Below are 25,963 nucleotides of genomic sequence, written 5' to 3' on the forward strand. Positions count from 1 at the left end.
AATACGGTCATACTTCCGGGCTCCAACCACTAGACGTGCAGCTCAATGAACATGGTTTCATCTTTTGACCCGTGTCAGTGTTGCACATTCCATGCCATGGGGGTGGAGGGAGCAGAAACTTGGCCACTTGGATAGGGGGAGTCATTTGAAGAGAAAGCTGCGGACCCCAGTAATGGTTTGATCTGCCTGTTAATCTACCTCGGCGTTAGCACTCTCTGTATTGTAATCACGTTGTTACACGCTGGGCTGCTGATTTGATTCGTGTACCATTTACAGCGCATTTGTCGATTCCATCCCCACCTTTTCCTCTCTCCCGCTTCCTGTAGCAGAGAGTAGGGAGGTAGAGGTCGAAAAGGGGTCAAGTGTACTAGGGTGGTGCATCAGAGAGGGGGAGAGCACTTAAGGATAGAGAAAGGAAGGTGTAAGGTGCTGGCAGATGCAAGAATAGACTGTGCATGCCATCCGTGAATCAGGAAGAGAAAGATGCTGCTGGGTGTATGAGAGGAAGACGTAAGCAGCTGTCAGATGGAAGAGGTGCAATGGCAGCGAATCAAAGAGAGAAAGGCTCAGAAGGCTGGAATGTCACAGAGGAAGGCTGTGATCAGACGGAGTAAGGTACCGGGGTGTGGAGCTCAGAGGGATTTACTTAATGCCTGGAAGACAGTTACGACATCACATATGTAAAGGATATCCTGTTTACCATATTACAAGTGCATTATATCTTAAGACAAGTGGAATATCTGTCCAGTTTGTAATGGAGTATTCATCCACCAAACTCTAAATCAGGCCCAAAGTTTGGATGATGCACAGATTCTTTATCTTTACCTCTATCATTTTGAGGAAAGAACAGATGACTGACTTAATGCTCAGAAAGTCAGGGTACTGACTGGAAGAGGGGAGGATTTGGGATAAGGGGAAATTGTACAAGAGCCAGGAGCAGCTTGGAAGAAGGAAAATAGCAGGCGTATGGATTAGAGCAAGAACATGGCCAGGATCTGAAGGTTTCAAGGGATCACGGTGTAAGTGCCTGGCAGATGGAGGGATCAAGGGGCTCCAGTACAATGATGGTTCAGGTGGATTGAGGCCCAGTGCTGGAAAAACACCTTGAACTAGTAAGAGACTGTTCATCACAGTGAGAACTTGTGTGTCCCTCATTTTCTGAGGCCTGAATGAGATGTAAAGAAGCTGAGAAGCTGTCTGATCAGAAAGAGTAGCAGTCTCGGAGATGAAGAGCATAGAGATGTAGGCATGGAGGTGCATGACTGCAGGAGGGAGTTATGCAGCAGGGATGTTGGAGATGGTATGAAGGAGGCCGAGTATCTGAGAAACAATATGCATGGGTATCACTGAGAAGAAGCAGGGAGCTGGGGATCACTGTGAGAATTGCTGTGAGGCACACAAAGATGGTAGAGTAATGAGGAGCATGGTGAAAGAGGCTAGGTGACCAGAGAGTGGACATTTAAAATAAGGAAGAGAGAGAAAATTGGGAAAAGTAAAGAGTCTGGAATTCAGGAGAAGGAAAGATGGACATGATAGGGTAAGCAAAAATATACGGGATTCAGGAGGAGCAAAGACAGACATGATGGTCACATGTAAGACTGTGAATGGTGCTGGGCTGAGATGTAGAAGCATATAGGATGCCGGTAGGCTGCCAAGAAGAGAGATAGTCATGCCTTCCTGAGGTTAAGTCACTGGGTACAGTAGCTGCTGGCTGTCTTGTTTATAGTGCAGGGAGCTGTACTAAGGGGCATATTTACAAGAAAGTGGCGCATCTGTCCTGATGCACCACTTTTCTTGAGTCGCCCATGCCCCACCTAAAGACACCATGGTTGCACCTTATTTACAACATGGCTCACCATGGCGGTCATTAGGACAATAGCATAAAAGAAATTACGCTATTGTGGGGCTTTGCTGCATTAGTGTAAAACATGTTGATGCTAGAGCTGCAAAGCACAGGGAGGCCCATTGATTAAAATGGGTGTGTTCAAGCAGGCGTTAAAAATGACAGAAAAAACGCAGAGTAAAATGTGGTATATTTCACTGTGCCATTTTTTCGGGCCTACCTGCATCAGAACGCCCACCTTGCATACATTATGCCTGATGCAGGCATAATATGGCGCAAGGGGTTCCAAAGTGACGCAATGCAAGCATTGCACCACTTTGTAAATATGGAATGGGGGAATAGCCACCTAAGGGCTGCCTTAGCGTTAAAAAAAATGACGCTATGGCACCACACGGTGGCGCTAGGGGCTTGTAAATATGCCCTTAATGTCTGTAGAGGGATGCTTCAGTTGTGTCTGAATTGTAAATATTAATACAATAATAATCTATTATTTATTAAAATAACATTACTTAGTACATTGTGTGCCTATACAATCACTATTAAACAATTGAAATTGGTATTTTTTTTTACTGACCTCGGAAGACTGAAAGGCTGATCTCGGTAGTCACTGCTCAATTTTCTGTGATATCTTGTCGGTGCTGTTACTGTACCAGAACTCCTGGATAGTTCACTCAAATTGTGGATGAGGACGTTCTAAGGTTGAGGTCTTTTAACCAGTAGGAGATAAGATCCTCGATTACTTCATTTGCCTTTTTTATTTTTTAAAGGCCGCGTATTTTTGCCCAGAACCTTTAGATGTGGTGTAGTTAAGTGGGGGAGGTTAAGGAGCCATAGCCATCCTCAGACTTTGTCCCAGAAGACCGTTTGGGTCCGAAATGCCTCTAATATAGTCTTTCACAACACGCAAACCTACAAGGAGATGCCAAAAGTGTAATGCCACCAAAGATCCATGTGTGTGTGTCAGGGAAAAGGCATTAGTGTTCCCGTTATTTACGAGAAGAACATGATGAGCAGACTCTTCAAACCCATCAGCACAGTCTCATTCTGCGGCGCGTGCCTGGGAGCGCGCCAGAGAGACTGCTTACATTTTCCACAGCACAGAGCCAGATTAGTTGTGCAGCAAACTGCAGCTCCCTCCCCCATGTGTGACTGTAGCACTGCAAAATCTTTCCAAACATTAGAATGAGTGCATTTGTGAAAGTAATGGACCCACTCCAACTCCATCCCATTGAAACCAACTGCCGGACACAGGTGATACCATGTATTTTCCTAATGTTGAACAGAGGCTTAAATCTTATTCTGTAAATAATACCTTTACAACGTAAAACACCTTGAAGTACAGAAGAATCTTTATCGGAAGTCCAAGTACCGCCTGCAAGGTTGTCACCATCCATCATCACACGTCACTGGTGCAAACTGTTGCACAGAGCCCTTAAAAAAGCACCATTATGGAGTTCCATTTATTGGAATTTTGAAACTGAACTAAACTATCAGGTTGTTCTGGATTTACACCATTAACGACGTAGGCTCTCAGTTGAGACTATCCCTCAGCAGGAAAATGATTGAGGACAGGCGTGAGACAGGCATGACAGACAACGTTGGCACATTTATTAATTCATTAAACTTGGATCGAATCAATGACAGTAGTTTGGTTACTCTTTTTGTGTGTACTGTCTTGCCTCTCGAGTCCAAAGTTTGGTCGAGGGCCAATACCTATTATTAAAGACTGGTTATGGTCAGTAATGCTTCGTTGCTGGCCTTTGCTACAGCGTACATCACAAACTGATGTGGGTTTTCCTCCTTAAATAATCTGCTTTGTTATTGCTCATTTCAATGGTTGTCATGTTATCGATCTCATAAGAAAGAAAGGCAGACTCAGCCCTGCACGGTTTTGAATATGTGATCTCAAGGTTATGCACAAGTTTCTACCATGGGTAGTCCCATCTGCTGAGCTCATAATAGACAACTGAATACAATTTCCACTGTACATGATCCTCTTGGCAGCTCGTACTGCACCGCGATTCGACCATGTTGCAGTCCAACATCGAACTGACAGCGAATCTTCTTTCTCTGAACGTCATGCACATATTCACTTTGTCAACTGATTATCTTTTGTGTTTTCCTCCCTGTAATGTACAGTCCAAGCTGCCCTGTGACAAGAACCGCCACAAGAAACCCAAAGACACCAAGCCAAAGGTGAAGAAGCTGAAGTATCACCAGTACATTCCCCCAGACCAGAAGGCTGAGAAGTCCCCGCCACCCATGGACTCAGCCTACGCAAGGCTCCTCCAGCAGCAGCAGCTCTTCCTCCAGCTGCAGATACTCAGCCAGCAGCAGCACCACCATTTTAACTATCAAGGCCTTCACCAGCCACAGCTCAAGTAAGGGTTCTTGGGTTTGGAATGTCAATGTTGTCACTTTCTGACACAGTTTAGTGGTTTTTACACAATAACCTCAATGAAAAGAGTGAAAGAAAAATGGAAGCCATGTTGCATGAAAGAAAATGGCAAGGTGTGTTGGAGGGAAGTCGCATTCTTAATGGAAGCTAGGAGTGAGTTCACACAGTGGGTTAACTCATATTCCCCCGGGCCCCTCTTGACTATTGGACAGAGGAAGAAAACTTACAGAGAAGTGTATGTGGGTTATAATGTTTATTTCTAATAAGGGTGTGTGACATTTACATAATTTCTTTTGGCGTAGTTCACCACATTCCACAGAAAGTATGTGAAATGGAAATCTTGCATTTTGCACTATATTTAGTGTGAAATGCTTCATAATCGGGACACATTTTCCTGCTTTAAAAAAAGATAGGGGAAAAACACAAGTCCTGAAAACAGCCACTCATCTTCTGGTCGTTCGCACTACTGCCATGCTCCTGCAATAGGATTTTACCCGAACAGTGTTCAATTATGCAACCAGGCATAGTGGGGTAATGTCAGATAACAAGCAAAATGCCAGAAATTACTCAAAATTAAACCAGTGTAACCATTTTGCCTAGCCCTAGATACAGTACTGTAAACAACAAAACAATGTAAAGAAAGCTCAGCCTCAGTGTCTCTAACTAAGATAGATTAAGTGTAAAAAAGTCACAGACTTGGAGGGATAAAAATGGATAAATGGTTTAATAGTTAATAAACAAAGTATAATTATTACAGTAGAAGCAATGGCAAAGTAATTTTCTGTGCAGATTAGGGGGAACGGTAGAAATAGGAAACACATCTCTCTGCATGGGAGTTCAGAAATACCTAAGAAGCAAGCAAGACCAACCCTAGAATAGATGACACTGGATGAGTGTTTGAGAGGTGGACCAATCAAATGCAGGACTTTGAAATTCTAACTTTTTTTATGGGAGTCAGTTCAACCTTTCCAGTATGTTTAATTCTGTGAAGCAATGTGAAAGGCAGGTGCTTACTTTTTCAAATGCTTAGTCAGTGGCTTTTACAAATATAGAAATCCTCTGATTTAGAGAAGGCCACTTTCTATCTGAGAAGGCTGCACCTTCCACAGGTAGGTGAAGCTAGCCTACTTAGTCTTAGAAATTTGTGAAGGTGGAGTATTTTCCCTGGAAAGTCAAAGTATTTCCCCTAAATTGGGAAAGAACTGTAAAGTGCTTTCCAAATAGGTTTTCCTTCTGGTTGAAGATTATCCAGTTGTTCTGCATGCTTTTTTCTTTCCAAGATCTCTATGCTTCACGCCCTCTAAACTATATGAGGCAAGCCCTACAGAAGGTTGCAGGTTTCCCACATCGGAGCAATGGCTGTCCTACGTAGCTGGTTGACAAACTAATCACCTCCAAGAGGTTTCATCATATCCACAGTCAGAACTTCTCCTGTCAAGAGTCAAAGAAATGTAAAAAAAAGAGGATTAGGAAAAATGACTGTTCCATTAAACATATCTGTTAGAAATGGGGTCTTTAGTTGGCAGTCAGCTTACACCCTGTCCAAGTAGGGACCCTCAGTCTAGTCAGGGTTTGGGAGTCACACTCCTAAGATAACCTCTGCTCACCCCCTTGGTAGCTTGGCACGAACAATCAGGTTTATCCCAGGTTTATCCCAGAGGCAATGTATAAAATTTTGTGCCTACACTCATAGTAACACAGTGAAACCACTACAGATGGACACCACGCCAGTTTATAAATATATCCAATATTTAAGTAGCCAAGACCAAAACAACAAAAATCCAACATACACAAGCAAAGATATGAATTTCTGAAGATTAAATCCCAATAAAGCACTTAGAAACACAATAGTTCAGACTGGTGCACAGCGCCCAGGTTCAGTACCTTAGAAATGAGGAGGAGTCTAAGATGTAGAACGAAGTTGGGGAGGTGAGGCGTTGCTAGAGCTGATGTGGCATCAGTTCTGTGCTACTACACAGGAGATGGGGCTTTGGTTCCTTACAGAGGTGAGGCGCCAATTCCTTGTGGAGGCAGTGGAGGTGAGGTGCGTCGGTGGTGAGGCGTCGGTTCCTGACAGTCAGGTGGGGCTGATGAGTCCAGTGAGTCAAGATGTGGTAAGGGGACTTCACAGGGTCATGGCCACACCACGGGGGCCACAGGGGCTGTGGCAGAGTCCGGTGTCACGGAGTTCGGTGACATCGCACTCGGGACTCAGGATGTCACGGAATTTCAGAGGCACTGAGGCAGCAGCTGGCCAGCAGTGCCGGGCCTGCAGCAACAGTCGCTGTCATTGCACTTCAGTGGGAAACACAGCTTTGGGTGCAGGCAACAACATGAAGTCATGCAGCGGCACTGGTCCTGGAGTCGTCAGGATTCGATGTGCCTAGTTCTTCTTGTTTTTATACCAGCTTTCACTCCCAAGGGCCAAGAAACTAGAGTGGGCACCACTTGGCGAGTCAGGATTCTCACCACGAGAACCCAGAGGAGGCACAAGTAGGATGTGCAGCAAAGTCCAGTCTCTGTCCTCTCCAAAGCAGAAGCAGCAACTGCAGGCCAACCCAGCAAAGCACACACAGCAAAGGGGCAGTACTCCTCCTCACAGCTCTTCAGCTCTTCTCCTTGGCAGAGTCTCCTCTTATCCAGATGTGTTCTGAAAGTCAGGGGTTTTGGGTCCAATACTTATACTCATCCCTGCCTTTGAAGTAGGCAAACTTCAAAGGAAAGTTTTTACAGTGCACAAGACCCTGCCTTTCCTGCCCTGGTCCCAGGCACACTCTAGGGGGTTGAAAACTGTATTGTGTAGGGATAGGCACAGCCCTATTCAGGTGCAAGTGTCAGCTCCTCCCACCATTGTAACCCAGGAAGCCCCATCAGGATATGCAGGGCACACCTCAGCTCCCTTTGTGTGACTGTCTAGAGTGAATTCACAACCAGTCCAACTGTCATCCTAATTCAGATGTGCATTCCACAGCCAGACATAGACACAGAATGGTTAAGCAAGAAAATGCCCACTTTCTAAAAGTGGCATTTTCAAACAAACAAGTTAAGAGACACCTTCCCTAAAAGATGTATTTTTAAATTGTGGGGTTAGAGACTCCAAACTCCAAATCTGTATCTGCTCCCAAGGGGAAATTACACTGAAGAGATATTTCAAGGCAATACACATGTCAACCTAAGGGAGAGAAGGCCTTACAATAGTGAAAGCCGAATAAGGCAGTATTTTACTATCAGGATATGTAAAACACACCAGTACATGTCCTACCTTTTGAATACACTGCACCCTGCCCCTGGGACCAACTTGGGCCTACCTTAGGGGTGCCTTACATGTACTAAAAGGGAAGGTTTGGGCCTGGCAAGTGGGCACACTTCCCAGGTTGAGATGGCAGTTTAAAACTGCACACAAAACACTGTAATGGCAGGTCTGAGACATGTTTACAGAGCTACTCATGTGGGTGGCACAATCAGTGCTGCAGGCCCACTATAGGACTTGATTTACAGGCCCTGTGTACACATGGTGCACTATACTAGGAACTTACTAGTCAATCAAATAGGCTAATCATGGATAACCAATCATAATTACAATTTACACAGTCAGCATATGCAGTTTAGCACTGGTCAGCAGTGGTAAAGTGCCCAGAGTCCTAGAACCAACAAAAAGGGGGTCAGAAAAGTAGGAGGCCAAATGCATAAAGTCTGGGGATAAACCAGCAAAAAGGGCCAGATCAAACAATATCCAGGATATGTAACACTATCACCATAACTATTAGAAATTCCGTGACCCTCCTACATTTCAGAGAAGAGATGAAGAAGCACGTTTTCAAAGACTACTACATCATAATACTGTAAAACCGTCTTACTGTTTCAGTCTCCAATAACCCTATTCCACATAACTTTGTGATCATCTTGGACAACATTGTTGGCAATGGCTATGTGCAGTGCCCCACTGCCCAGGGCACGGTTTATGCTCTAAAAATGCCCACTCAGGTTCGATTTGAAAAGATTGATATACAAGTGTGACATACTCCTTTAGTACTCCAGTTTTACTTATCAATTTCAAGAGTAAGTCCGGATTACTCCTGAGATTAAGAAGTACTAATACAAGCCACTGCACAATCTAGAGGAAGACCGAAATGTAACTGAAAGCATGGTCAAGTGATTGTTTTCCTCACATCTGGGACGATTTCTTGAAACAGAAATTGAATTCGAGGGTTAGGGCAATGCTGTTGCTGTTAAAGCAGGGTTCCACCTTGTTCCGGCAAAGCAAGGGGCACTTCTGCCTTGTTCTAATTTCTAGGATTCAGTTGAGGAGTAGGGGCCATAGCATTGGCTCTAAATGTGGAGAGGTGATCAATTGATTGATTCCTACCCCTGAATAAATAAATCTGTAAGATGGCGGGGCCAATAGACCCACGCCTTTGTTAAAAACAATCCTTTGCTGAGCAAAAATATTTGTAACATACAACTTGTGTACATACAAAATATGGGTGAAACCGGATACCTTGTGTACAAAAGGTATCTACTGGACAGGGGAAGGCAGTGTTAATTTTTGTTCCTACCCATCTACAGACCCAGACAGTGCTCAATAACTGTGTTTTTGAAATTGGGAGTTTTGAATTAAATTACATAAATATTTCGAAATATATTTCAGTGGCTGCCTTTAGGCATAAACAGTTATTTTTAAATAGATGGCAAACCTAATGCACGAGCCTGCCCTCTTTCTGTGTGGCAGGCGAATATCACATGATACATGGTAGCTACTCCATGTTATGCTACTCCACTGCCATATGCATCACTTTATAGGTAACAGAGAAAGGGAGTCCGTCTCCCTCCACAGTCAACATATAAGGTGCTGGTCATTAAAATGTGTAACCTCTCTGTGTAATTATGACGAACTGATACAACTGAATACCAGTCCTTTCCTAAAGAAGACTGCATTGGTAATAAAGCGAAATGGCAGTTTAGCAAAGAGCACATGGCTGAGGCCTGGTCGGAAGGTCCCAACTACAACATAGGTAGAACATCCAGGGGTCCACAAGTAAAAAAGAGAAAAATGTCTTCAACAACTTTAACTGAGATTTAAGACGGTCCTTACACAGCCACAGTAATCTGCAGTAGAGAACATTCATTTCTGTTTACTAAATATCACCAGCCTATATATAAGGTGATTTAATCACTGAACAAAGTGATTGGTTATTGTCGTGTGTTGATCATTAGTTTAATATAAATGAAGCTGAAAACGTGGGTATCCATCAGTAAAATGATGTGTATACACTACATCTGCCTGCTCCTGGGTTCTTGACAGAAAGCCCCACAATGATTTGTTTAAAGGCTGTGAGATGTGTAGTGTATCAAGAGGCATTACCATTCCTACTTATCATTACTGCCATATCTCTTCCATGAATATTGATGTGGATTATAATAAAATACAGAAAAGTACAGAAAATGTAAAATTATCAGAAAACGTAATCCCAATTAGACACATCTTTGCCTTAAATAGAATTTTAAGCAATACAAAAACTACACCATTTAACTATAACATCTCTGCATCTGCTAAACAAATAATTATAGCAGCTCCCATTGGTACAGGCTAGATGTTAGGAATTACTGTTAATCCAGCTCTTCTCACTATAAGAGGCTCAAGAATATAAAACGTTTAGCTGATCCCCCAAGATTACAAATTGTGACTTGATGAGTGCATACTGTTTTCAACAGCAGGTGATCAACCCGTTGAACTATCTCATTGACGCTTATTTGCTCTGTAAAACGATTGTTAAACCTTAGACCAGGGGCGGTCTTCCATCAGGGCGGAGGAGCATCGCACACCCTAACCCCCCACCCCCCCGCCAGCATCAGCAGGAGCTGCAACCTTTAGAAACAAAACGACAATAAACACTGTCTATTGTCGTTTTGTTTCTAAAGGGGTGGAGCCATGGGGGTGACGAGCATGGAGGGGAGTGCACAGAGCACTCCCCTCAGTGCGTATATATGTTTGGCCGGCCGTCTCAGGCCAGCCAAACATACATGCACACAAGGGCTCTCGCCAACCCAGCACTGTGGTGCTGAGTTGGAGAGAGCCTGCACAGGCTCCCAGTCTGTGCTGGAGCCCCCAGCTGGGGCACTCCAACCGTCATGATTGGCACAGGGCACACTGGGAACATGTGCCTGGAGGGCAACGGTTGCGACGTTGGAGCAGCGCGGAGATGAGGTAAGTAATTTAAAAAACAAGTATATATATATATACATTTGTTTGGCCTCCCCCCAGCCGCACCACCACCATGCGGAGTCGCCAGCCACGACTGCCTTAGACATAGAGATATGTAAATGTATCAATATTGCACATCACCTGTCATTTCACACTCTATGTTTCACTGAGAATCGATGTGGCCTAACAAGTGTTCTGTTGTAGCAGGAGTTGAAAAAGCCACTTTCTAGGGCCTATGGTTGCATGACAACTTTTGTGAATGTTACTTGAATGTTTCTTCGAGGCCATGCTTTTAGCTGAATCTTCCAGTTGCATTCAAGGGAACATGTTGCGCCCCCAGAGCTCCCCACAAGTTTCTGCTATAAATATATTTGTATATTCCGTGTACAATGACTCCCTTTGGTTGTGTCAAAATTTAGAATAGTGTCTGCGGAAATATCATCGGACATGAATATTGCGTCCTCAATATCATTTACGTGTAGATTTCCTATTAATAACTGCACCTTCATTCAGGGACCAAACCTTCCTTGCACTTCTGAAAAATAGAAGTTAAATAATATTAGTTTCCTTTAAAAGTCTGTGCATATTATTCATGACCTGTAAACCTTATGCACAGTCATCCGCCACGCACAGTCTTGTGCATCAGAACAGTGTGCTCCAGAAATGCAGGTTCAAAAGCCAACCTTTTGTTACCGAAATATATTCACCTGTTACGTACTTGCCGACGTATGCTGCGATTTGTAATACATTTTGTGCAAGAATTTTCAAATGTCATCTCCGGCTTGAAAGAAAGATACTTATCACCGTGAAGAACTGTCTTTTAGAAAGCGGAAAGCTTACTGTAAGCACGTGGCTGTTTATTATGTGGTAAAATATCTGAAATTACCTTGTAAAACCCATCGATATTTGATCCAAGAGAATGAAAGTCAGCCATTTCAGGAGTTGTGACGCCTCGTATTTAATCTGTAGCCCTTGGTTGGATTCATGGGGCATCGCGATCGTCTCTGTTTTTTTCTGAGTAGGCTTAGATGGTGGTTACCAGGTAGTCAGCCGCAAGAGGGCGCCAGATTTCTTCTAGGAGTAGTGCTTCTGACGTGGTTGGCTGATGTCCGGGGGAAGTGACGAAATGACACCAGTTAGGCTGGAAAAATCCGTGCCTTTCTGGAAGTATCCCGATTCCTGTATTTTGATCTCGACAAAATTCATGGGTCATAATTCACTTCAATGCATTGCTAAATGTTTCTGTGGGGCTCATCTTTCTTCTGTACGGGTTATCGGTTAAACAGATCTCCCTTGAAGGAATGAAGAGCTAGTACCACCCTATGTGTTTATTTTATCTTTTACATACACATTTGAGCAGCACTTTAGAAAGAAAGCACATTCATTCATAACAAGCAAGAAGTTCCAGAAACCACATTTTGGAAAAGCTGAAAAGCATGTTATTTTCTTTCCAGTTACAATTAGATTGTGTAACAATAATAGAGATAACTCTTTTGATGGTATATAGAATTATAGATGTGTAACAGTAAAATACTGGGATGCTTTTCGCCAAGGAGTTCTTAGTGACATCAAATAGACAAGCAGAGCAAAGTTCGAGTTGTCTGTGATGTCACTCAGACTCCCCGGGTGAAAAACATCCTTGTAATTTGACTTTTTACCAATCTCTAATTTTAGGTTATGCATTTCCCCAAAAATCATCTCCTCGGTTTTCAGCTGCTACACAGGGGCAGAGGAGTGATGGGTGAGCCATACATAATATGGCCTTCGTTATGTATCCTCGTACCAAAGTTTTAAAAAAAACGTATCTGCTTCTTTATCCAGCATGCCATCTTCCCTGCCTCCCTTCCGCTGACTACAGCTGTGCTTTTGGCTTTCAGACTGTCCTCTCAGCCTGGCCTGGAAGGCCTTTATCACATAGTAACAGTGGGTAATGGAAGACAAGCATAACATACAGAATTAAAGATGGGTAACAGTGAATTACCATGATGTTTTTCACTGAGGAGTTCTGTGAGACATTTAATAGACAAAGAGAGAGATTTGATTTGTCTATGATGTCACTCAGAACCTCGAGGTGAAAAACATCCATGTAATTCACTTTTTACCCATCTATAAGTTTATGTTATGTATGGCCCGAAACCATCTGTCCCTGATTTCAACAGCTACACAGTGGCAGATTGGTAATGAGTGAGCCAAACATAGCATGGCCTCCAATATGTATCCCAGACCCAAAGGTTTAAAAAAAAAAAAACGTACCTGTCATCCTTGACCAACCCCCACCACCTTCCCTGCCTTCCTTCCCCTTCCTATGCTTCCTATATGCTTTCATTCAAAGCAGGCAAGCAGGGCCTTATGACATCACAACAGTGGGCAACCAGTTTTATGATCAACTATTGCAATATCATAGCAGTGGCTTAAGAGATTCATAAACTGAAATAAACAATAGAGGCTTCTTATGAGAGCCATACATAACAAATAGAAAAATAGATCATTAACAGTGAATTACGGTGATTGTTTTCACGGAGGGGCTCTAAGTGAAATCAAATAGACAATAGGAGGAAAGCTTCAGATGTCTGTAATATCACTCAGAACTATTAGATGAAAATCATCCCTGTAATTCGTTTTATACTCATTTCTACATCTCTTACATACGGCGCCCACAATCATCAGACCCTGCTTTCAACTACTGTCCAGGTGTGGAATGTTCATGGGTGAGCCTCACATACCATGGCCTTTCTTCTGTGTACAAGATACCTTGCACTGTTTCAGGAGCTGCACATTATTGAAGAGGTTCTGCCTCATTTGCATTTTTGCTTAAATCGTGTAAAAGAGGGAATTCCCCTGTGGTCTGCCCATGTTCCCATCCGTAAACCTGTACTGGTAAAACCACTGCCCACTCTTACTGCTGAGAGCTGCAATGAAAGGAGAAAAAACATATAATATCCGCTATGTGTCTTTAATAAAATCTTGATCAAATTATGCTGGTTCTTTTGTCTGACACCATAGTATGAATGGCCACGTCACTGGTGCAAGCGATTTGAATATTCATGGCATGTATTAACTCTAAGTAGTGTTGAATGGTTGAGGGCTGGGGCTTGGACTTGCTGCATGCCAGACATCTGTAGCATCAACAATGCGATAACTGCTACTTACAGAAGTCCAATCAACTTTAGTTTGGGGAAACTACAGTCTTTAATATTATACTTTTTGTCTTTTAAGGCAACCCAGCGGCGAGCACATGGTAAGAAGCTCAAACTCTTCAACAGGCAGCAGCCCCTGCCTGTCTCCAGTGAAAACAACATTCTCAGGGCAGTCCAGTGCCTCTGCTGTTAAACCAGGCCCCCTACCTTCCAACCTTGACGACCTAAAGGTAAACCTGCCTCCACCATGTTCAAACAGCATGTACTAGTAGCTTGAAATAATCACCACTGTATCTGCAGATATTAACTATTCATTAAACAGCACAAGAAGCCTCTTCACCTCATATCCTTTAACGTTCTTTAAATGGAAGCACGATGTCCTGTATTTTGTAAACCTGCAACATTGTTATTTACTAATAGTCTTTCCAGAATAAATATATGTCCACCTGAAAATGCAATAATTCCTCATTAATTCTCCTGTCAGTATCAGTTTGTACAGGCACTTCTTTGTATTATATTATATTGCACAAGATTTTATTTAAGTTTGTCACATAACATGACATATATTCTTTCTTCTAAAACCAAAGGTCCTGCAGCACCATGTGCTGACAGGTACCTCAACGCTTTCATAATCAATGGACCCCCAGGTTATCTATTAAAGACCGTTGGACTTTTCCCTTCTGTCCTTTTGCGCTCTGTTATAAATGCTTATAAATGTAGGATGAGCATCCGAATAACAAAGCTGCAATAAACTAACTTATCATCAGAACCGCTGCTCAATTATATTGAACACAACCCCAACGATCCAACAGTGATTCTGTCCGGATAGCTAACTGGCATTGGGGCTATACGAGAGAACATGGTCAGCTGTATGGCCCGCTTTAAATAGCGCCAAGAGTACAGTTTTTACAATATGTAGACCACTGCTGTTTAGATATTATGATCCCACAGAGCAAAGAAAGGATGACCATAAGGAACTAAAGAGTGGCAGCTTAAACTTTGTGTTATATAACTTGGTGTTACTTTGATGACCATGGGAGGCTAGTATAGGAGGATTCAGTGTGTGCTATAACACAGGGGAAAAAGTGAAGAAAAGGATACTCCTATACAAAGGTGGTCCGATTAGTCAGAAAAGGTAGCTGCGGACTCAAAGATCTGTGGGAAAGTATAGTTACCAGTAAGAGACACATGACACCATACTGCTGTATGCCCCGAATGTTAACCAATTTGTCGATCTTTTGATGCGTTTATTGAAGGGAAGAAAAAGATGCCGATGCTTCCATAATATAATGCAACTTGGAGTATCAGCTTAGGATGTGATCTTATTGACTGGTACGGAGAGATCAAGGAGCACCTAATGTTCGGCAGGCGCAAGGATGTCAATAGTATTAATGGCAACACCAGCATAATTCCTATTTCTGCTTTACGTTCATGTGCATTTGAGACATTCACACATCAGCTTTTTCGTACATGGACAGGTGCAATTCATTCATAAAACTGATCTGTATCAAATTTTTTTCAGGTGTCAGAGCTGAGGCAGCAGCTTCGAATAAGAGGCCTACCAGTGTCTGGAACAAAAACCGCACTAATGGAACGCCTTAGACCTTTCCAAGACTGTGGCGGCAGCACAGCGCAGACATTCAATGACATAACTACTGTTACCTTTCCAGTTACACCCAACAACTCCCTCACAAATTACCAGTCCCATCCATCCCCAAGTGTTTTGTCGAATGGATTTTATCAGTTTGGAAGCACCAGCTCCACCCCGCCAATCTCTCCAGCATCGTCTGATCTGTCAGTGGGGGGGTCTCTCCCAGATACATTCAACGACCGACCAATGTCGTCCCCTCAGTATGGCCTGCAGCCCTCTCCAGCGCATCTCAGTGCGGAAGAAAGCCTCATGAGTAGCATGAATGGAGGCAGCTTCCAGTGCGACCTGGAAGTCATGGATGCTGAGAAGGACAAAATGCTGGTAGAGAAGCAAAAGGTCATTAATGAACTAACTTGGAAGCTCCAACAGGAACAGAGGCAGGTTGAAGAACTGAAACTGCAGCTTCAAAAGAGAAAAAAGACTAGCGCCTCCCAGGAAAACCACATAATGTCCCAGCAATTTTTTGGAGTGCCCATCAAGCAGGAAAACCCTGTCTCCAGTTGCCCATTTGCATCAAAGCAGATGTCCATAAAGGCACAACCAAGCAGTTCCCCGGACACTATGAGATCATGTGATACACACCAAATGTCGCACATTCTCAACAGCCATTGTATGGACTCATCGGGCCAAAACGCCATATCTTCTACATTCTTAAGTCCACAGTGTTCACCTCAGCATTCTCCGCTTGGAACTGTACACAGCCCACAGCACATCAGTCTTCCACCGTCCCCAAACAGCCATTATCTTCTTCCAGTGTCGCCAGTATCCCAGGCAGATGGGCGCAGTGTGTCCCCACAAGGCAGCAGTAGACTGCGAGGAGTGCAGGTAAAAGGACAGTTGTACTTTCTTTGCATTTTAATGTGAACCTTTTAATATTCTTTCAACCACTGCTTCTCTCTTTCTTCTGTCCGATCACCTCAAGTATCCATTTTCTGCTTCCTTAGGTGATAGTTCTCCAGTAATAGCAGTGTAGGCATCATTGAGAAGTGAAGTACATGCGTCAACCTGGGCACATGCCCTTCCTCTTTTTTGTGACAAATAAAGGTTTAATAAAAGTTTACTTGTTCTGCATACTTGAAAAATGATGTGGTAATACTGCACTTCCCCTCTTACATATATTTCTTTTGTTTCCCACTGTTTTCCTTATTTGGCTTCCTTGTTCCACCATTTTTTCTCATTTTCAGCCTCTGTTTTTTCTGCTCAGCGTCCTAATTTAAAGTTATTGTTTTCCCCAGTGTTTGCAAACAGACAATCACAAATTTGAAGCCCCAAAATTGACATAGAACCTTTTTCCTTTACAAAGTATTACATTAGCTTACCCTGCCTCTTGACCACCTTTGTTTATTGATCAGCATTGGTTTCGAATATCACATTTAGTAAATTCTGCAACTTTTAATCTTAGAATTTAAATTTGATGGTTCTATTTTGCCGTATGCTGTAAAGAATTGCTCATTAATACAATATAGAAAAACACATTCTAGACTGTCCCACATTAACGGGGTAGCATATATATATAGATAATGCTGTCAAACTTAATCACCGTTTATGCCATATATTTGAGTAACAAACATGTTACAAAATTTGTTTTGCCGAAAAATGTCATTTTCATGTATTTAACAGGTGTCTATAGCATACCTCCAGTATGACACCTTAAAGAAAACATATTTGGGATAGACGAATGAATAATTTATGATACATAGTTACTAGATAAACAGTGGTCAAACTGTAGTGATTAAGCAACAGTCAAGATTGGCCATAGTTCAGGTTGGTTTTCAAATGTCTCCTGGATGCGAGAAGAGTGAGTTCAGTTCTAATATCACATGGTAGATATTTCCAACCAGAGGTCGCTGCACCATAGAATGAATGTATCTTTGGTTGAATGTTTTGAAACAAGAAACTACCAAGTGTAGCACAGTTTAATCTTTAAGACCACCCAAAATAGTGAGAAGCATAGTTCAATATGCGAGTTTCAACAGATGTATGTCTTCTTAATCAGGGAGGCTGGACGATTTAAATGTAATTCTAAACCTAAATCTTGCTGGACGAGGAAGCCATTGGAGGACTTGGATACTTGGGGCCTTATTTATACTTTTTGGTGCAAAACTGCACTAAGGCAGTTTTGCTCCAAAAAGTTTTGCACCGGCTTGCACCATTTTTTAGCACCAGCTGGGCACCATATTTATGGAATGGTGCAAGCCGGTGCAAAGGGTAGGCTAGCTTTAAAAAAAAGGACGTTAGGCAGTTTCGAGTCAAAATAAATGATTCTGACCAGATTAGCATCATTTTTTGACACTAAGGGGCATATTTATACTCTGTTTGCACTGAATTAGCGTCATTTTTTTATAACTTTAATTCAGTGCAAAACTAACTCCATATTTATACTTTGATGCTAGACCCGTCTAGCACCAAATTTATGGAGTTAAAGTCATTTTTTGGAAGTGGAAACCTACCTTGCCTTAATGAGATGCAAGGTAGGCGTTCCCGTGCAAAAAAATGACTCTATGGCCTTAACACCATATTTATACTCCCATGTAAAAATGGTGCAAGGGAGGGAGGAGGGGTCAAAAAATGGGGCAAAGCTTGCTTTGCTCCATTTTTTAAGACCTGGGTCAGGGCAGGTGTTAGGGGACCTGTGGCCCTATTTCCATGGTGGAACACCATGGAATAAGCCCAGAGGTGCCCTCCCTAGGCTCTAGGGGCACCCCCACCCACACTAGAGGGACTGCGAGGAAGGGGGACCACATCCCAGGTAAGTACAGGTAAGTGCATTTTATTTTTGAAAGTGCTATAGGGGGCCCTGAAATGGGCCCCCATACATGGCACCGGGTGCAATGGCCATGCCCAGGGGACCCCTGTCCTCTGTGCTGGCCACTGGGGTGGTGGGCATGACTCCTGCCTTTTCTAAGGCAGGAGTCATGTGGCATGGTAGGTTTAGCACCATAAAATGACGCTAATCTGGTTAGAGTAATTTTTTTTAACTCTAACCTGCCTAAAGCCATTTTTTGGTGCTAAACCCTCTTCTTCTATACTGCCAGCCCCACCCGACTAAAGTCATTTTTTAAAACTCTAGCCTACCCTTTGCACCGGCTTGCACCATTCCATAAATATGGTGCCCGGCTGGTGCACAGAAATGGTGCAAGCCGGTGCTAAACTTTTTGGTGCAAAACTGAGTTAGTGCAGTTTTGCAGCAAAAAGTATAAATAAGGGCCAATATTTTGTAAGTTTGCACCACTTTTGTGTCATAAAATGACGTTAATGCGGTGCAAAAAAAGTTTAAATCAGGGCCTTGGTGCTAGATGGGTATAGCACCAAAGTATAAATATGGAGTTAGTTTTGCACCGAATTAGAGTAAAAAAAAATTACACTAATTTGGTGCAAACAGAGTATAAATATGCCGCAGAGTATAAATATGCCCCTAAATATGGCGTTAAGGCCATAGAGTCATTTTTTGCACGGGAACGCCTACCTTGCATCTCATTAAGGCAAAGTAGGTCTCCACTTTCAAAAAATGACTTTATCTCCATAAATTTGGTGCTAGAGGGGTCTAGCACCAAAGTATAAATATGGAGTTAGTTTTGCACCGAATTAGAGTAAAAAAAAAATGACACTAATTCGGTGCAAACAGAGTATAAATATGCCCCTTGGTGTGATGTGGTTGAATTTCTTTGTTTCGGTGCTGAGTTTATTTGCTTAGTACGCTAGGAGAGGGAATGAGAGACTTGTCTAATGCCTTCGAAAACAGTTTCTCCAAAAGTCTATATTTCAGATGACAAGAGCCCAGGTAGCAGTTTTCAGGGATAGCTTGGCAACTCAAAAATCCACCACATGATACCACAGAGAACATTGTACCATTAAAAGGAGACAGATAGCATTTTGCTTAATTCTCTGTAACACAACCTGTGCCCTCCATGGTATTTTAATATCGACTAAAAGTAAACCTTGCATGTTGAACCTTTAGCTGTGGGAGAGAGCAGTGCTAATCAGCACTCTGTGACCATAACCCCAATCACAAATAAAACCATGGCCGTATTTAGCTGATTTTTGTCTACTCTGCTTGTAAAAATGAATTTCCAGTAATTGATCCCTTGGGGGGTTGTCAACATTTCAAGCCTGGCAAGCACATGCTGTCCCACCCCTTGGTTTGTTTTGCACTGCATCCAGTGTTTCAGGTTGTTGCTTGAAATGCCTTAAGCATGGAGACAAAACGCAGGCTACACGAGTGCCCGTGCCAGGTGACATACTGAACACTTTTCGTGCTGAAAAGTAAAATGTAACAGATGATTAAGTATCTTCTTAGCAATCTTATTGGCTCAAGGACCTGGGTCAGGTAACCGTACTAGAAATGCAAACTCGGAAACTTCTTTCCCCAACCACAGTGCGATCTTATTGCTAAGATTTGTCAGTCAGTGGAGGCTTTGGTTTATTTAACCACAAATGAATAATAACGATATTTGTGTCATTTGTATTTGTTCCCTTTGGCTATATTATATAGTTTGCACTGGTGTAGAAAATGTTTTCACTGGATTGGGGTAATTGTGCACTGATGCCCAGAAACCTTGCAGTGTAGTTTGCATAGACAGTTACATTGCATTGCATACACCTAAACAATGGGTCAAAGAAAACACGGGCATTCACTTAAACACCCTAACTTATAGAGTTTCCTCAGTGCTGCGAGAGATCTCAGCATCACAGGGTTTACCTGGTTAAAAACTCTACATATTGAAAACATGGCGAATGCCATTTTGGATGAACTTGATAAATTACACCCTCTTGCATAACGTTGTCCTGGAATGCCTAAAAACAGACCAGGTTACTCTTCTCCTGAAAAGATCCAGCGTCTTTTAGATCTGGTTGAAGCTTGGAGACTGGAATGTTACAAATCATTGGCAATATATTCTGTATTGTAGACAAAGATAACTTAAACTTCTCACCCTCCTCCACCTGTCTGCAGTCTTTGACACAGTCAACAATTCCTCTCTACTAAGAAGCCTTAGTGAAAAAATGGAAATAAAAAGCAGTACTAAAATGGTCCTCATCATATCTTGTTAACGAATGCCAACCCATAACAATCTCAAACGTCATTTCCAATTCCTCCCCTCTAGAGCAAGGAGCTGCTGAAGGGTCAAAACTCTGCCCAACACTTCAAATTTGACATGGAGCCCCTTGGCTTCCTGTAAATAATTCCAACATCTCAAACCACTTTTATGCTGGTGATACTGAAAGTTGCATCCCCAGATGATATTGTCTTCTTGTCAGACATTCTTGAAAGAATACAGTGTTGAGTGTCATTTCTTGATTTCAAAAGGAACCCCTCAAATACAGGATTCTGACTCATCTCACCATCTAAATGATTCATTCCTTGGTAGAGCTGGTTAAATGCAATGAACAGAGTCTTTCATCCATCATCGGATACTCAAAATCCCTGGGCTTCATGTTGGACAAAAAGCTCAACCTCCAAACTCACATGACTGTATACCTTGCTCCTCTACACGCAGGAACGAGACTAGTCACGGGCTCCAGGTAACACAATCACATCAACAATCTTGATCTTTCTTAATTGACTCCTAATTGAAACTAGAAGTACACTCACACTGAACACAAAGCTCGACATACTGGGACTCTGAACTATCTAGAACCTAAATGATTTATCTTGGGTGAAAAGCTTCAACTGCCAAGGTCAGACACCTTCATTCTTGAATATCCAACATATAAGAAAAACAGACTGCACCCCATTCTGTGAGCACACCCATGGTGTGGAACTTAATCCCACCATCCACCACAACAAATCCCTTCAAAAGTGAAATGAACCATCTGCTCTTCCTCCAAATGCATTTCCTTGAATGATTTCTAACTCCAAATATGCTTATTGAGAGAAGTTGTCTTCACTGTCACTCTGTCTCTCCTCCCTTGTTTGTACTTATGTATATTAGTACTATGCTTTATTTTGTCATTCTGCTCCCTCATCATATTTGTCTCACAATGATGCCTCTTACCCACTCATAGATGCTATTTTCAGATATTTCTATAATTTATCTTCTTGTAACCGTGTGTGCTGTCATTTCTGTATCATTCCTTAAAGCTCTCTGCCCAGTTTGGATAAAACAAACTACATATAAATAAATATAAATTGATGAGCAGTGCAAAAATAATATTCTGTAGCAGGCTGTCACCGCAAATTTACTGAGACCTAAAGTACTGGTAAATTTGCTCTACTCCAGGGCAACAAATGCCGGTTTTGCTGCTAAATTGCCAGCACTGGCACACTTCTCATGATCTGTTCCAAGACCAACTCGGCAGATAATTATGATGTAAACCTCACTGTTTGTCTCAATGTAATGAGCAAGGTCAACTTTGAAGGCCACAGTGCAGGTTATCGTGCACCGGGGGTCGAAGAGAATCTGTAGCTCATGAGCCGTAAAACATACGTTTTTTTGTCTTTTGCTGCTACAAGTGAAATCCAAACTTCAAAATCGGGCAGGATGTAGCATTCGAGAAAATAATTCGTGCTTCAGGTTTGCAGGGAACGAGCCTGTAGATAACTTCATGTATTTGCAGAAATACAGTCCATCCACGCATAACTCATTCCAAAAAACATATTTTCATTAGCCTGAACAAAATGCATTCTTTTAGGACTTTAACCGCATGAAAGAATTGCACAGATGCCTGAACCAGAAAACAAAGCCGTTCTAACAACTTATTCAGTCATCGCTGCAACAGCAAAAGCAAATTGTATTTAATAGTTCATGCTTGTTCTCAAGCGTCACTGCCCAAGGGCTGCCTCATTGAATGATGCTCAACCCAGCGATACTGTGTCGCTGGACACATACCCACTGCATTACATTGGCACACGCGCATGTACATGCTTGCACCACCACCGTGGACCCTGAATATTTATGAAGATTCTTGGCTGCTACGGTGCATAATCATGTATGAACTTCGAATATAACTTGGATTTGCATCTTCAAATGTCAGTACCTTTATATACATTTAGCCTATGTGAACCACTCCTCTGAGACATAATATTGTTGTTGTTCTGATTGAAACACTCAAGCTTACATCGACCGTCGTATGACCTTCACATGTGCATTGTCTTTAGAACAGTTCAATGTGTATACTGCCAGACACAAATGGCAGGCATTTTGGAATACAAACATTTCAAATAGCAACAGTGAAAGGCGGCGCATAGTAACATTTTTAATCGGAAGCCAAGCATGAAAAAGATCACTGAATTCTACTCTTTGTCGCTCCTTGATATTTACTTTCCATGGCTGGGAACACTTAACATTCGCCTCCATATCTCTGCCTCCAAGCAATTGTGGGGCTGCCACAAACTGAGCTCCATTTTATCTAAACTGTGAACTTTGAGTTGTGTGTCCTTTAAAAATCACCTCGAGCCCTGACAACAGTTCTTGTATGCCCTGCCCATGTAGGTTTTTTCTAGTGTCGATAGTCTACTGGGGAGATGTTCCACAAATGTCACGGTTGTGGAATTTTGCACAACATTTTTATGTTATGGTTCTTTTTGAAGAGAAATTACCTCATAAGACACTGGTTCGCACAGAATAGATCTTCCAGTAGAAATGTCCTAATCAAACCAGATGCCTTGCTGGTATGTTGGGTGACTTTTGATTGTAAGGTATGCCCTTGCGTTTAGTTCAATTTCCACATGAATTACTGTGCACTGTATTTCACATAATGGTTATATAATCTTGCATATTTTTTAAATATTTCACAGAATTTGTCACACTTTCTTCATATTTGAGGTGCAGGACTCTTCTGGTATCAATTCCTGATGCATACTCTTTTTGTCCTCTTTTTCACCATAAAATGGATGTTAATTGCATACCCAAGGCCCACAGTAGATACAATGAAAAAATGCTTTGCGGTTTTAGTATTCTGCTTGCAGTCAGGTGGGCACCTGCTTCTTCCAGCATTTACTGATCTGTCTGAGTGGTTGGTGGACATACTGGCAAAAAATGAACTTTGTGGCTTAACTTATGTTTGTCTTATACATATAGTTCTGGTTGTCTTCTACATATTTTGCATTATTACTTAATGAATTTCTATCAGTGCCACTTGAGTAAAAGACTGTCCCCAATAAGACCTCTGTGTTAGACCCTTCACATAGATATTTTTGTATGTATTTTTTTCAAGGTATGTGGAGTTACAAATAGCACATCTACTACCTTCATAGTATTTTGGTAGTTGATATTCTGGCTATGAAATTTTTGTTTTCCGTAACACTGTACTTTTATGCTCAATATTCTGACATAAAACAAATAATGTAGTACTTTTGAGTACCAAAGGAAGAGGAAACTATCTAGCAGATTGGTAGATATTTCTATAACACAAACAATCACAGTAGATCGAAGAAGGACCATAGAAAAGGGGAAATTAAATATGATCCTAGTTCTTGAGCTAGTTTGCCCACAAAATGATACATTTATAAATGAAAGCAAAAGTTGCCAATCAGTGACAACTCTTATGTTAGAGTTTCTGTGATTTCAGAATACAATACAATACAATGTATTTCTGTAGCGCAGCTACCAAAAAGGTGTCCTGGCGCTTACGGTGAGGACGTCTGCTGTGTAAGCTCCTATAAGAATAGCTATTAGGAGGAGTTGAACAGGAACGTTTCTAGATTCTTCCTGAAAATCAATTCAGACGGGGAGCTGATAAGGATAAGAGGCAAGGTATTCCACAATCTGGCTGCGAAGTAAGAAAAAAAAACTCAGCTTCTGGACTTGGATATTCTAGGTATTAAATATAGTTTGCAGTGGTTAGATCCCAGAGAGCGTGCTTGCATCAAGACTTTAAACCGGTTCCTGAGGTAACAGGGACCTTTTTGGTTGAAGATTCGAAATGCAAAAGTAAGAGCCTTGAATTGTATTCTACTTTTGATAGGCAGCGAAATGGTGTTGCCACAAGTGATTAGAAATAGCGATCCAAGGGGAAATCTTAAAAATCAGACGGGCTGCTGCATTTTGAATAATCTATGGGCATTGGATCAGAAAGTTCAGAAGCCCTAAATACTGATTGTTACAGTAGTCCAATTTCGAAGTAATCAAGGCATGGACAATGGTTCTTTGATCATCTACAAGAATGAGGTATAGCATGCACCTAAGTGATCTCATAGTCTGGAAACAGGAACTGAACAAAGCTTTAATCTGTGTTTCAAAATTTAACTCAGAGTCAAAATGAACACCCAGGTTCCGAATCACCATGGAAGGACAGGAAGGAGATCCCATCTCAGGAGGCCACCAAAGGCCAGAATCTGGAGTGGATTTTGCGCCAAAAAAGCATCTCAGTCTCTCGGAGTTAGGTTTTAAAAAACTTGAATTAATCCAATCCATGATCGACTTTAGACAGACTTTGAAGGAGTCCAAGGTGGATGAGAATCTTTCCTGAAAGGCCAAAAAGAGTTGTGTGTCATCTGCTTATGACACTAACTTCATGCCTAGAGGTTCTACCAGTGTGGCCAGGGGAGCCATATAAATAATGAAGAGAGTGGGGATAAGGGCAAAGCCCTGGGGCACTCCACAGTTCAGAGGCTTAGCCTCTGAAGTGAAAGGAGGGAGATAGACGGCCTGAGTTTAACTGGCCAAGAAAGACTTAAGCCATAGCAGCGCTTGACCCATATTGCCAGACCTTCCCAGCCTTTGAAGTAGGACAGTATGTGACACTGTGTCAAAGGCCGCAGAGAGATCTAAAACACACCAGCATAACCTGGGAATTACCATCCCTGTTTATTTGAATACATTCAGATACTTCAGGTAGAGCAGTTTCAGCGCTGTAGCCTGGTCTAAAGCTAGAATGGGAATCGTAGTATATGATTAGGCTCCAAAAAGGCAGAAATCAGCCTATTTACAATTATTTTCTATCATCTTCACAGTAGTAGCAAGAAGTGAGATAGGTCTAAAATTACTCAAGATCTTGGGATCAGCTTAGGACTTTTTTTAATAAAGGGAGCAAAAGATCCCTCTTCCAAGCCCAAGGTACAGTCGCCTGTTTGTGAGAATCAGTCAACAAAGCATTCATATTGGGGTTAACCACTGGGGTCCCTAGTTTAAGAATGGTCAGGGGACGGGGATCGAGAGGGGAACCAGACTTACAGTTGAGAAGATTCCTAGCTGATTCATCAAGAGATATGTGAGCAAAGCAAGACAGAACCAGGCCCGACACCGGTGTATATGGTGTGGCAAAAGTACTCAACAATAGAGAAGAAGAGGAGTAAATGAATCCTGAATAGTTTGGATTCTGTCATAAAATATTTTGAAAGATCCTCGCATAACTGATTCCTGCATATTTTCCCTTAGTTTCACATAGAGAGTAGCAGCCTAAATTTCCATGTGGAAACAAAAAACATAAATCCAGGGGCTTAATAAAACCTGTTACAAGGCTCATTGGAATTTACAGGCCACTGATAATGAGGAACATAGTATTTTAGATTATCTTCTTTTTTCACCATTATAGACAATGACCAGCAATATAAAACATCCTAGACCTAGTCTGAAATAGGGCATTCCTACCTAAACTGAAAGGCGGACTTTATGAACAGTGGCACAAGTTCCCTGGATGCATTGATCTCATTGGGCTTCGTTAATGAGGTGCAGTTGAGTTTTCAATAAAATAATTTCCAAGTTTCACTTTCATGGGCAATTAAAAGTTTTATGTAAAGATATGTGGTTATAAAAATGATCCATATTCGTTTTCACAATATTTCACGTGGAGA

The 25,963-nt window shown here is 42.1% G+C and overlaps 1 protein-coding gene across 7 annotated transcripts in view; it reads left to right on the forward strand.

The window, feature by feature from the left end:
• Positions 1-25,963, forward strand: part of MYOCD (myocardin) — a 155,529-nt gene that overhangs the window by 114,025 nt on the left and 15,541 nt on the right. For all 7 annotated transcript variants that reach the window (XM_069200370.1, XM_069200371.1, XM_069200375.1 and 4 more), the window contains 3 exons: positions 3,983-4,224; positions 13,660-13,810; positions 15,103-16,056. In XM_069200370.1, coding sequence (XP_069056471.1) covers positions 3,983-4,224; positions 13,660-13,810; positions 15,103-16,056 — 1,347 coding nt within the window. The remainder of the gene's footprint in view (positions 1-3,982; positions 4,225-13,659; positions 13,811-15,102; positions 16,057-25,963) is intronic.

Source organism: Pleurodeles waltl, chromosome 7 (assembly GCF_031143425.1).
Source record: "Pleurodeles waltl isolate 20211129_DDA chromosome 7, aPleWal1.hap1.20221129, whole genome shotgun sequence".
Classification (NCBI taxonomy): Eukaryota; Metazoa; Chordata; class Amphibia; order Caudata; family Salamandridae; genus Pleurodeles; species Pleurodeles waltl.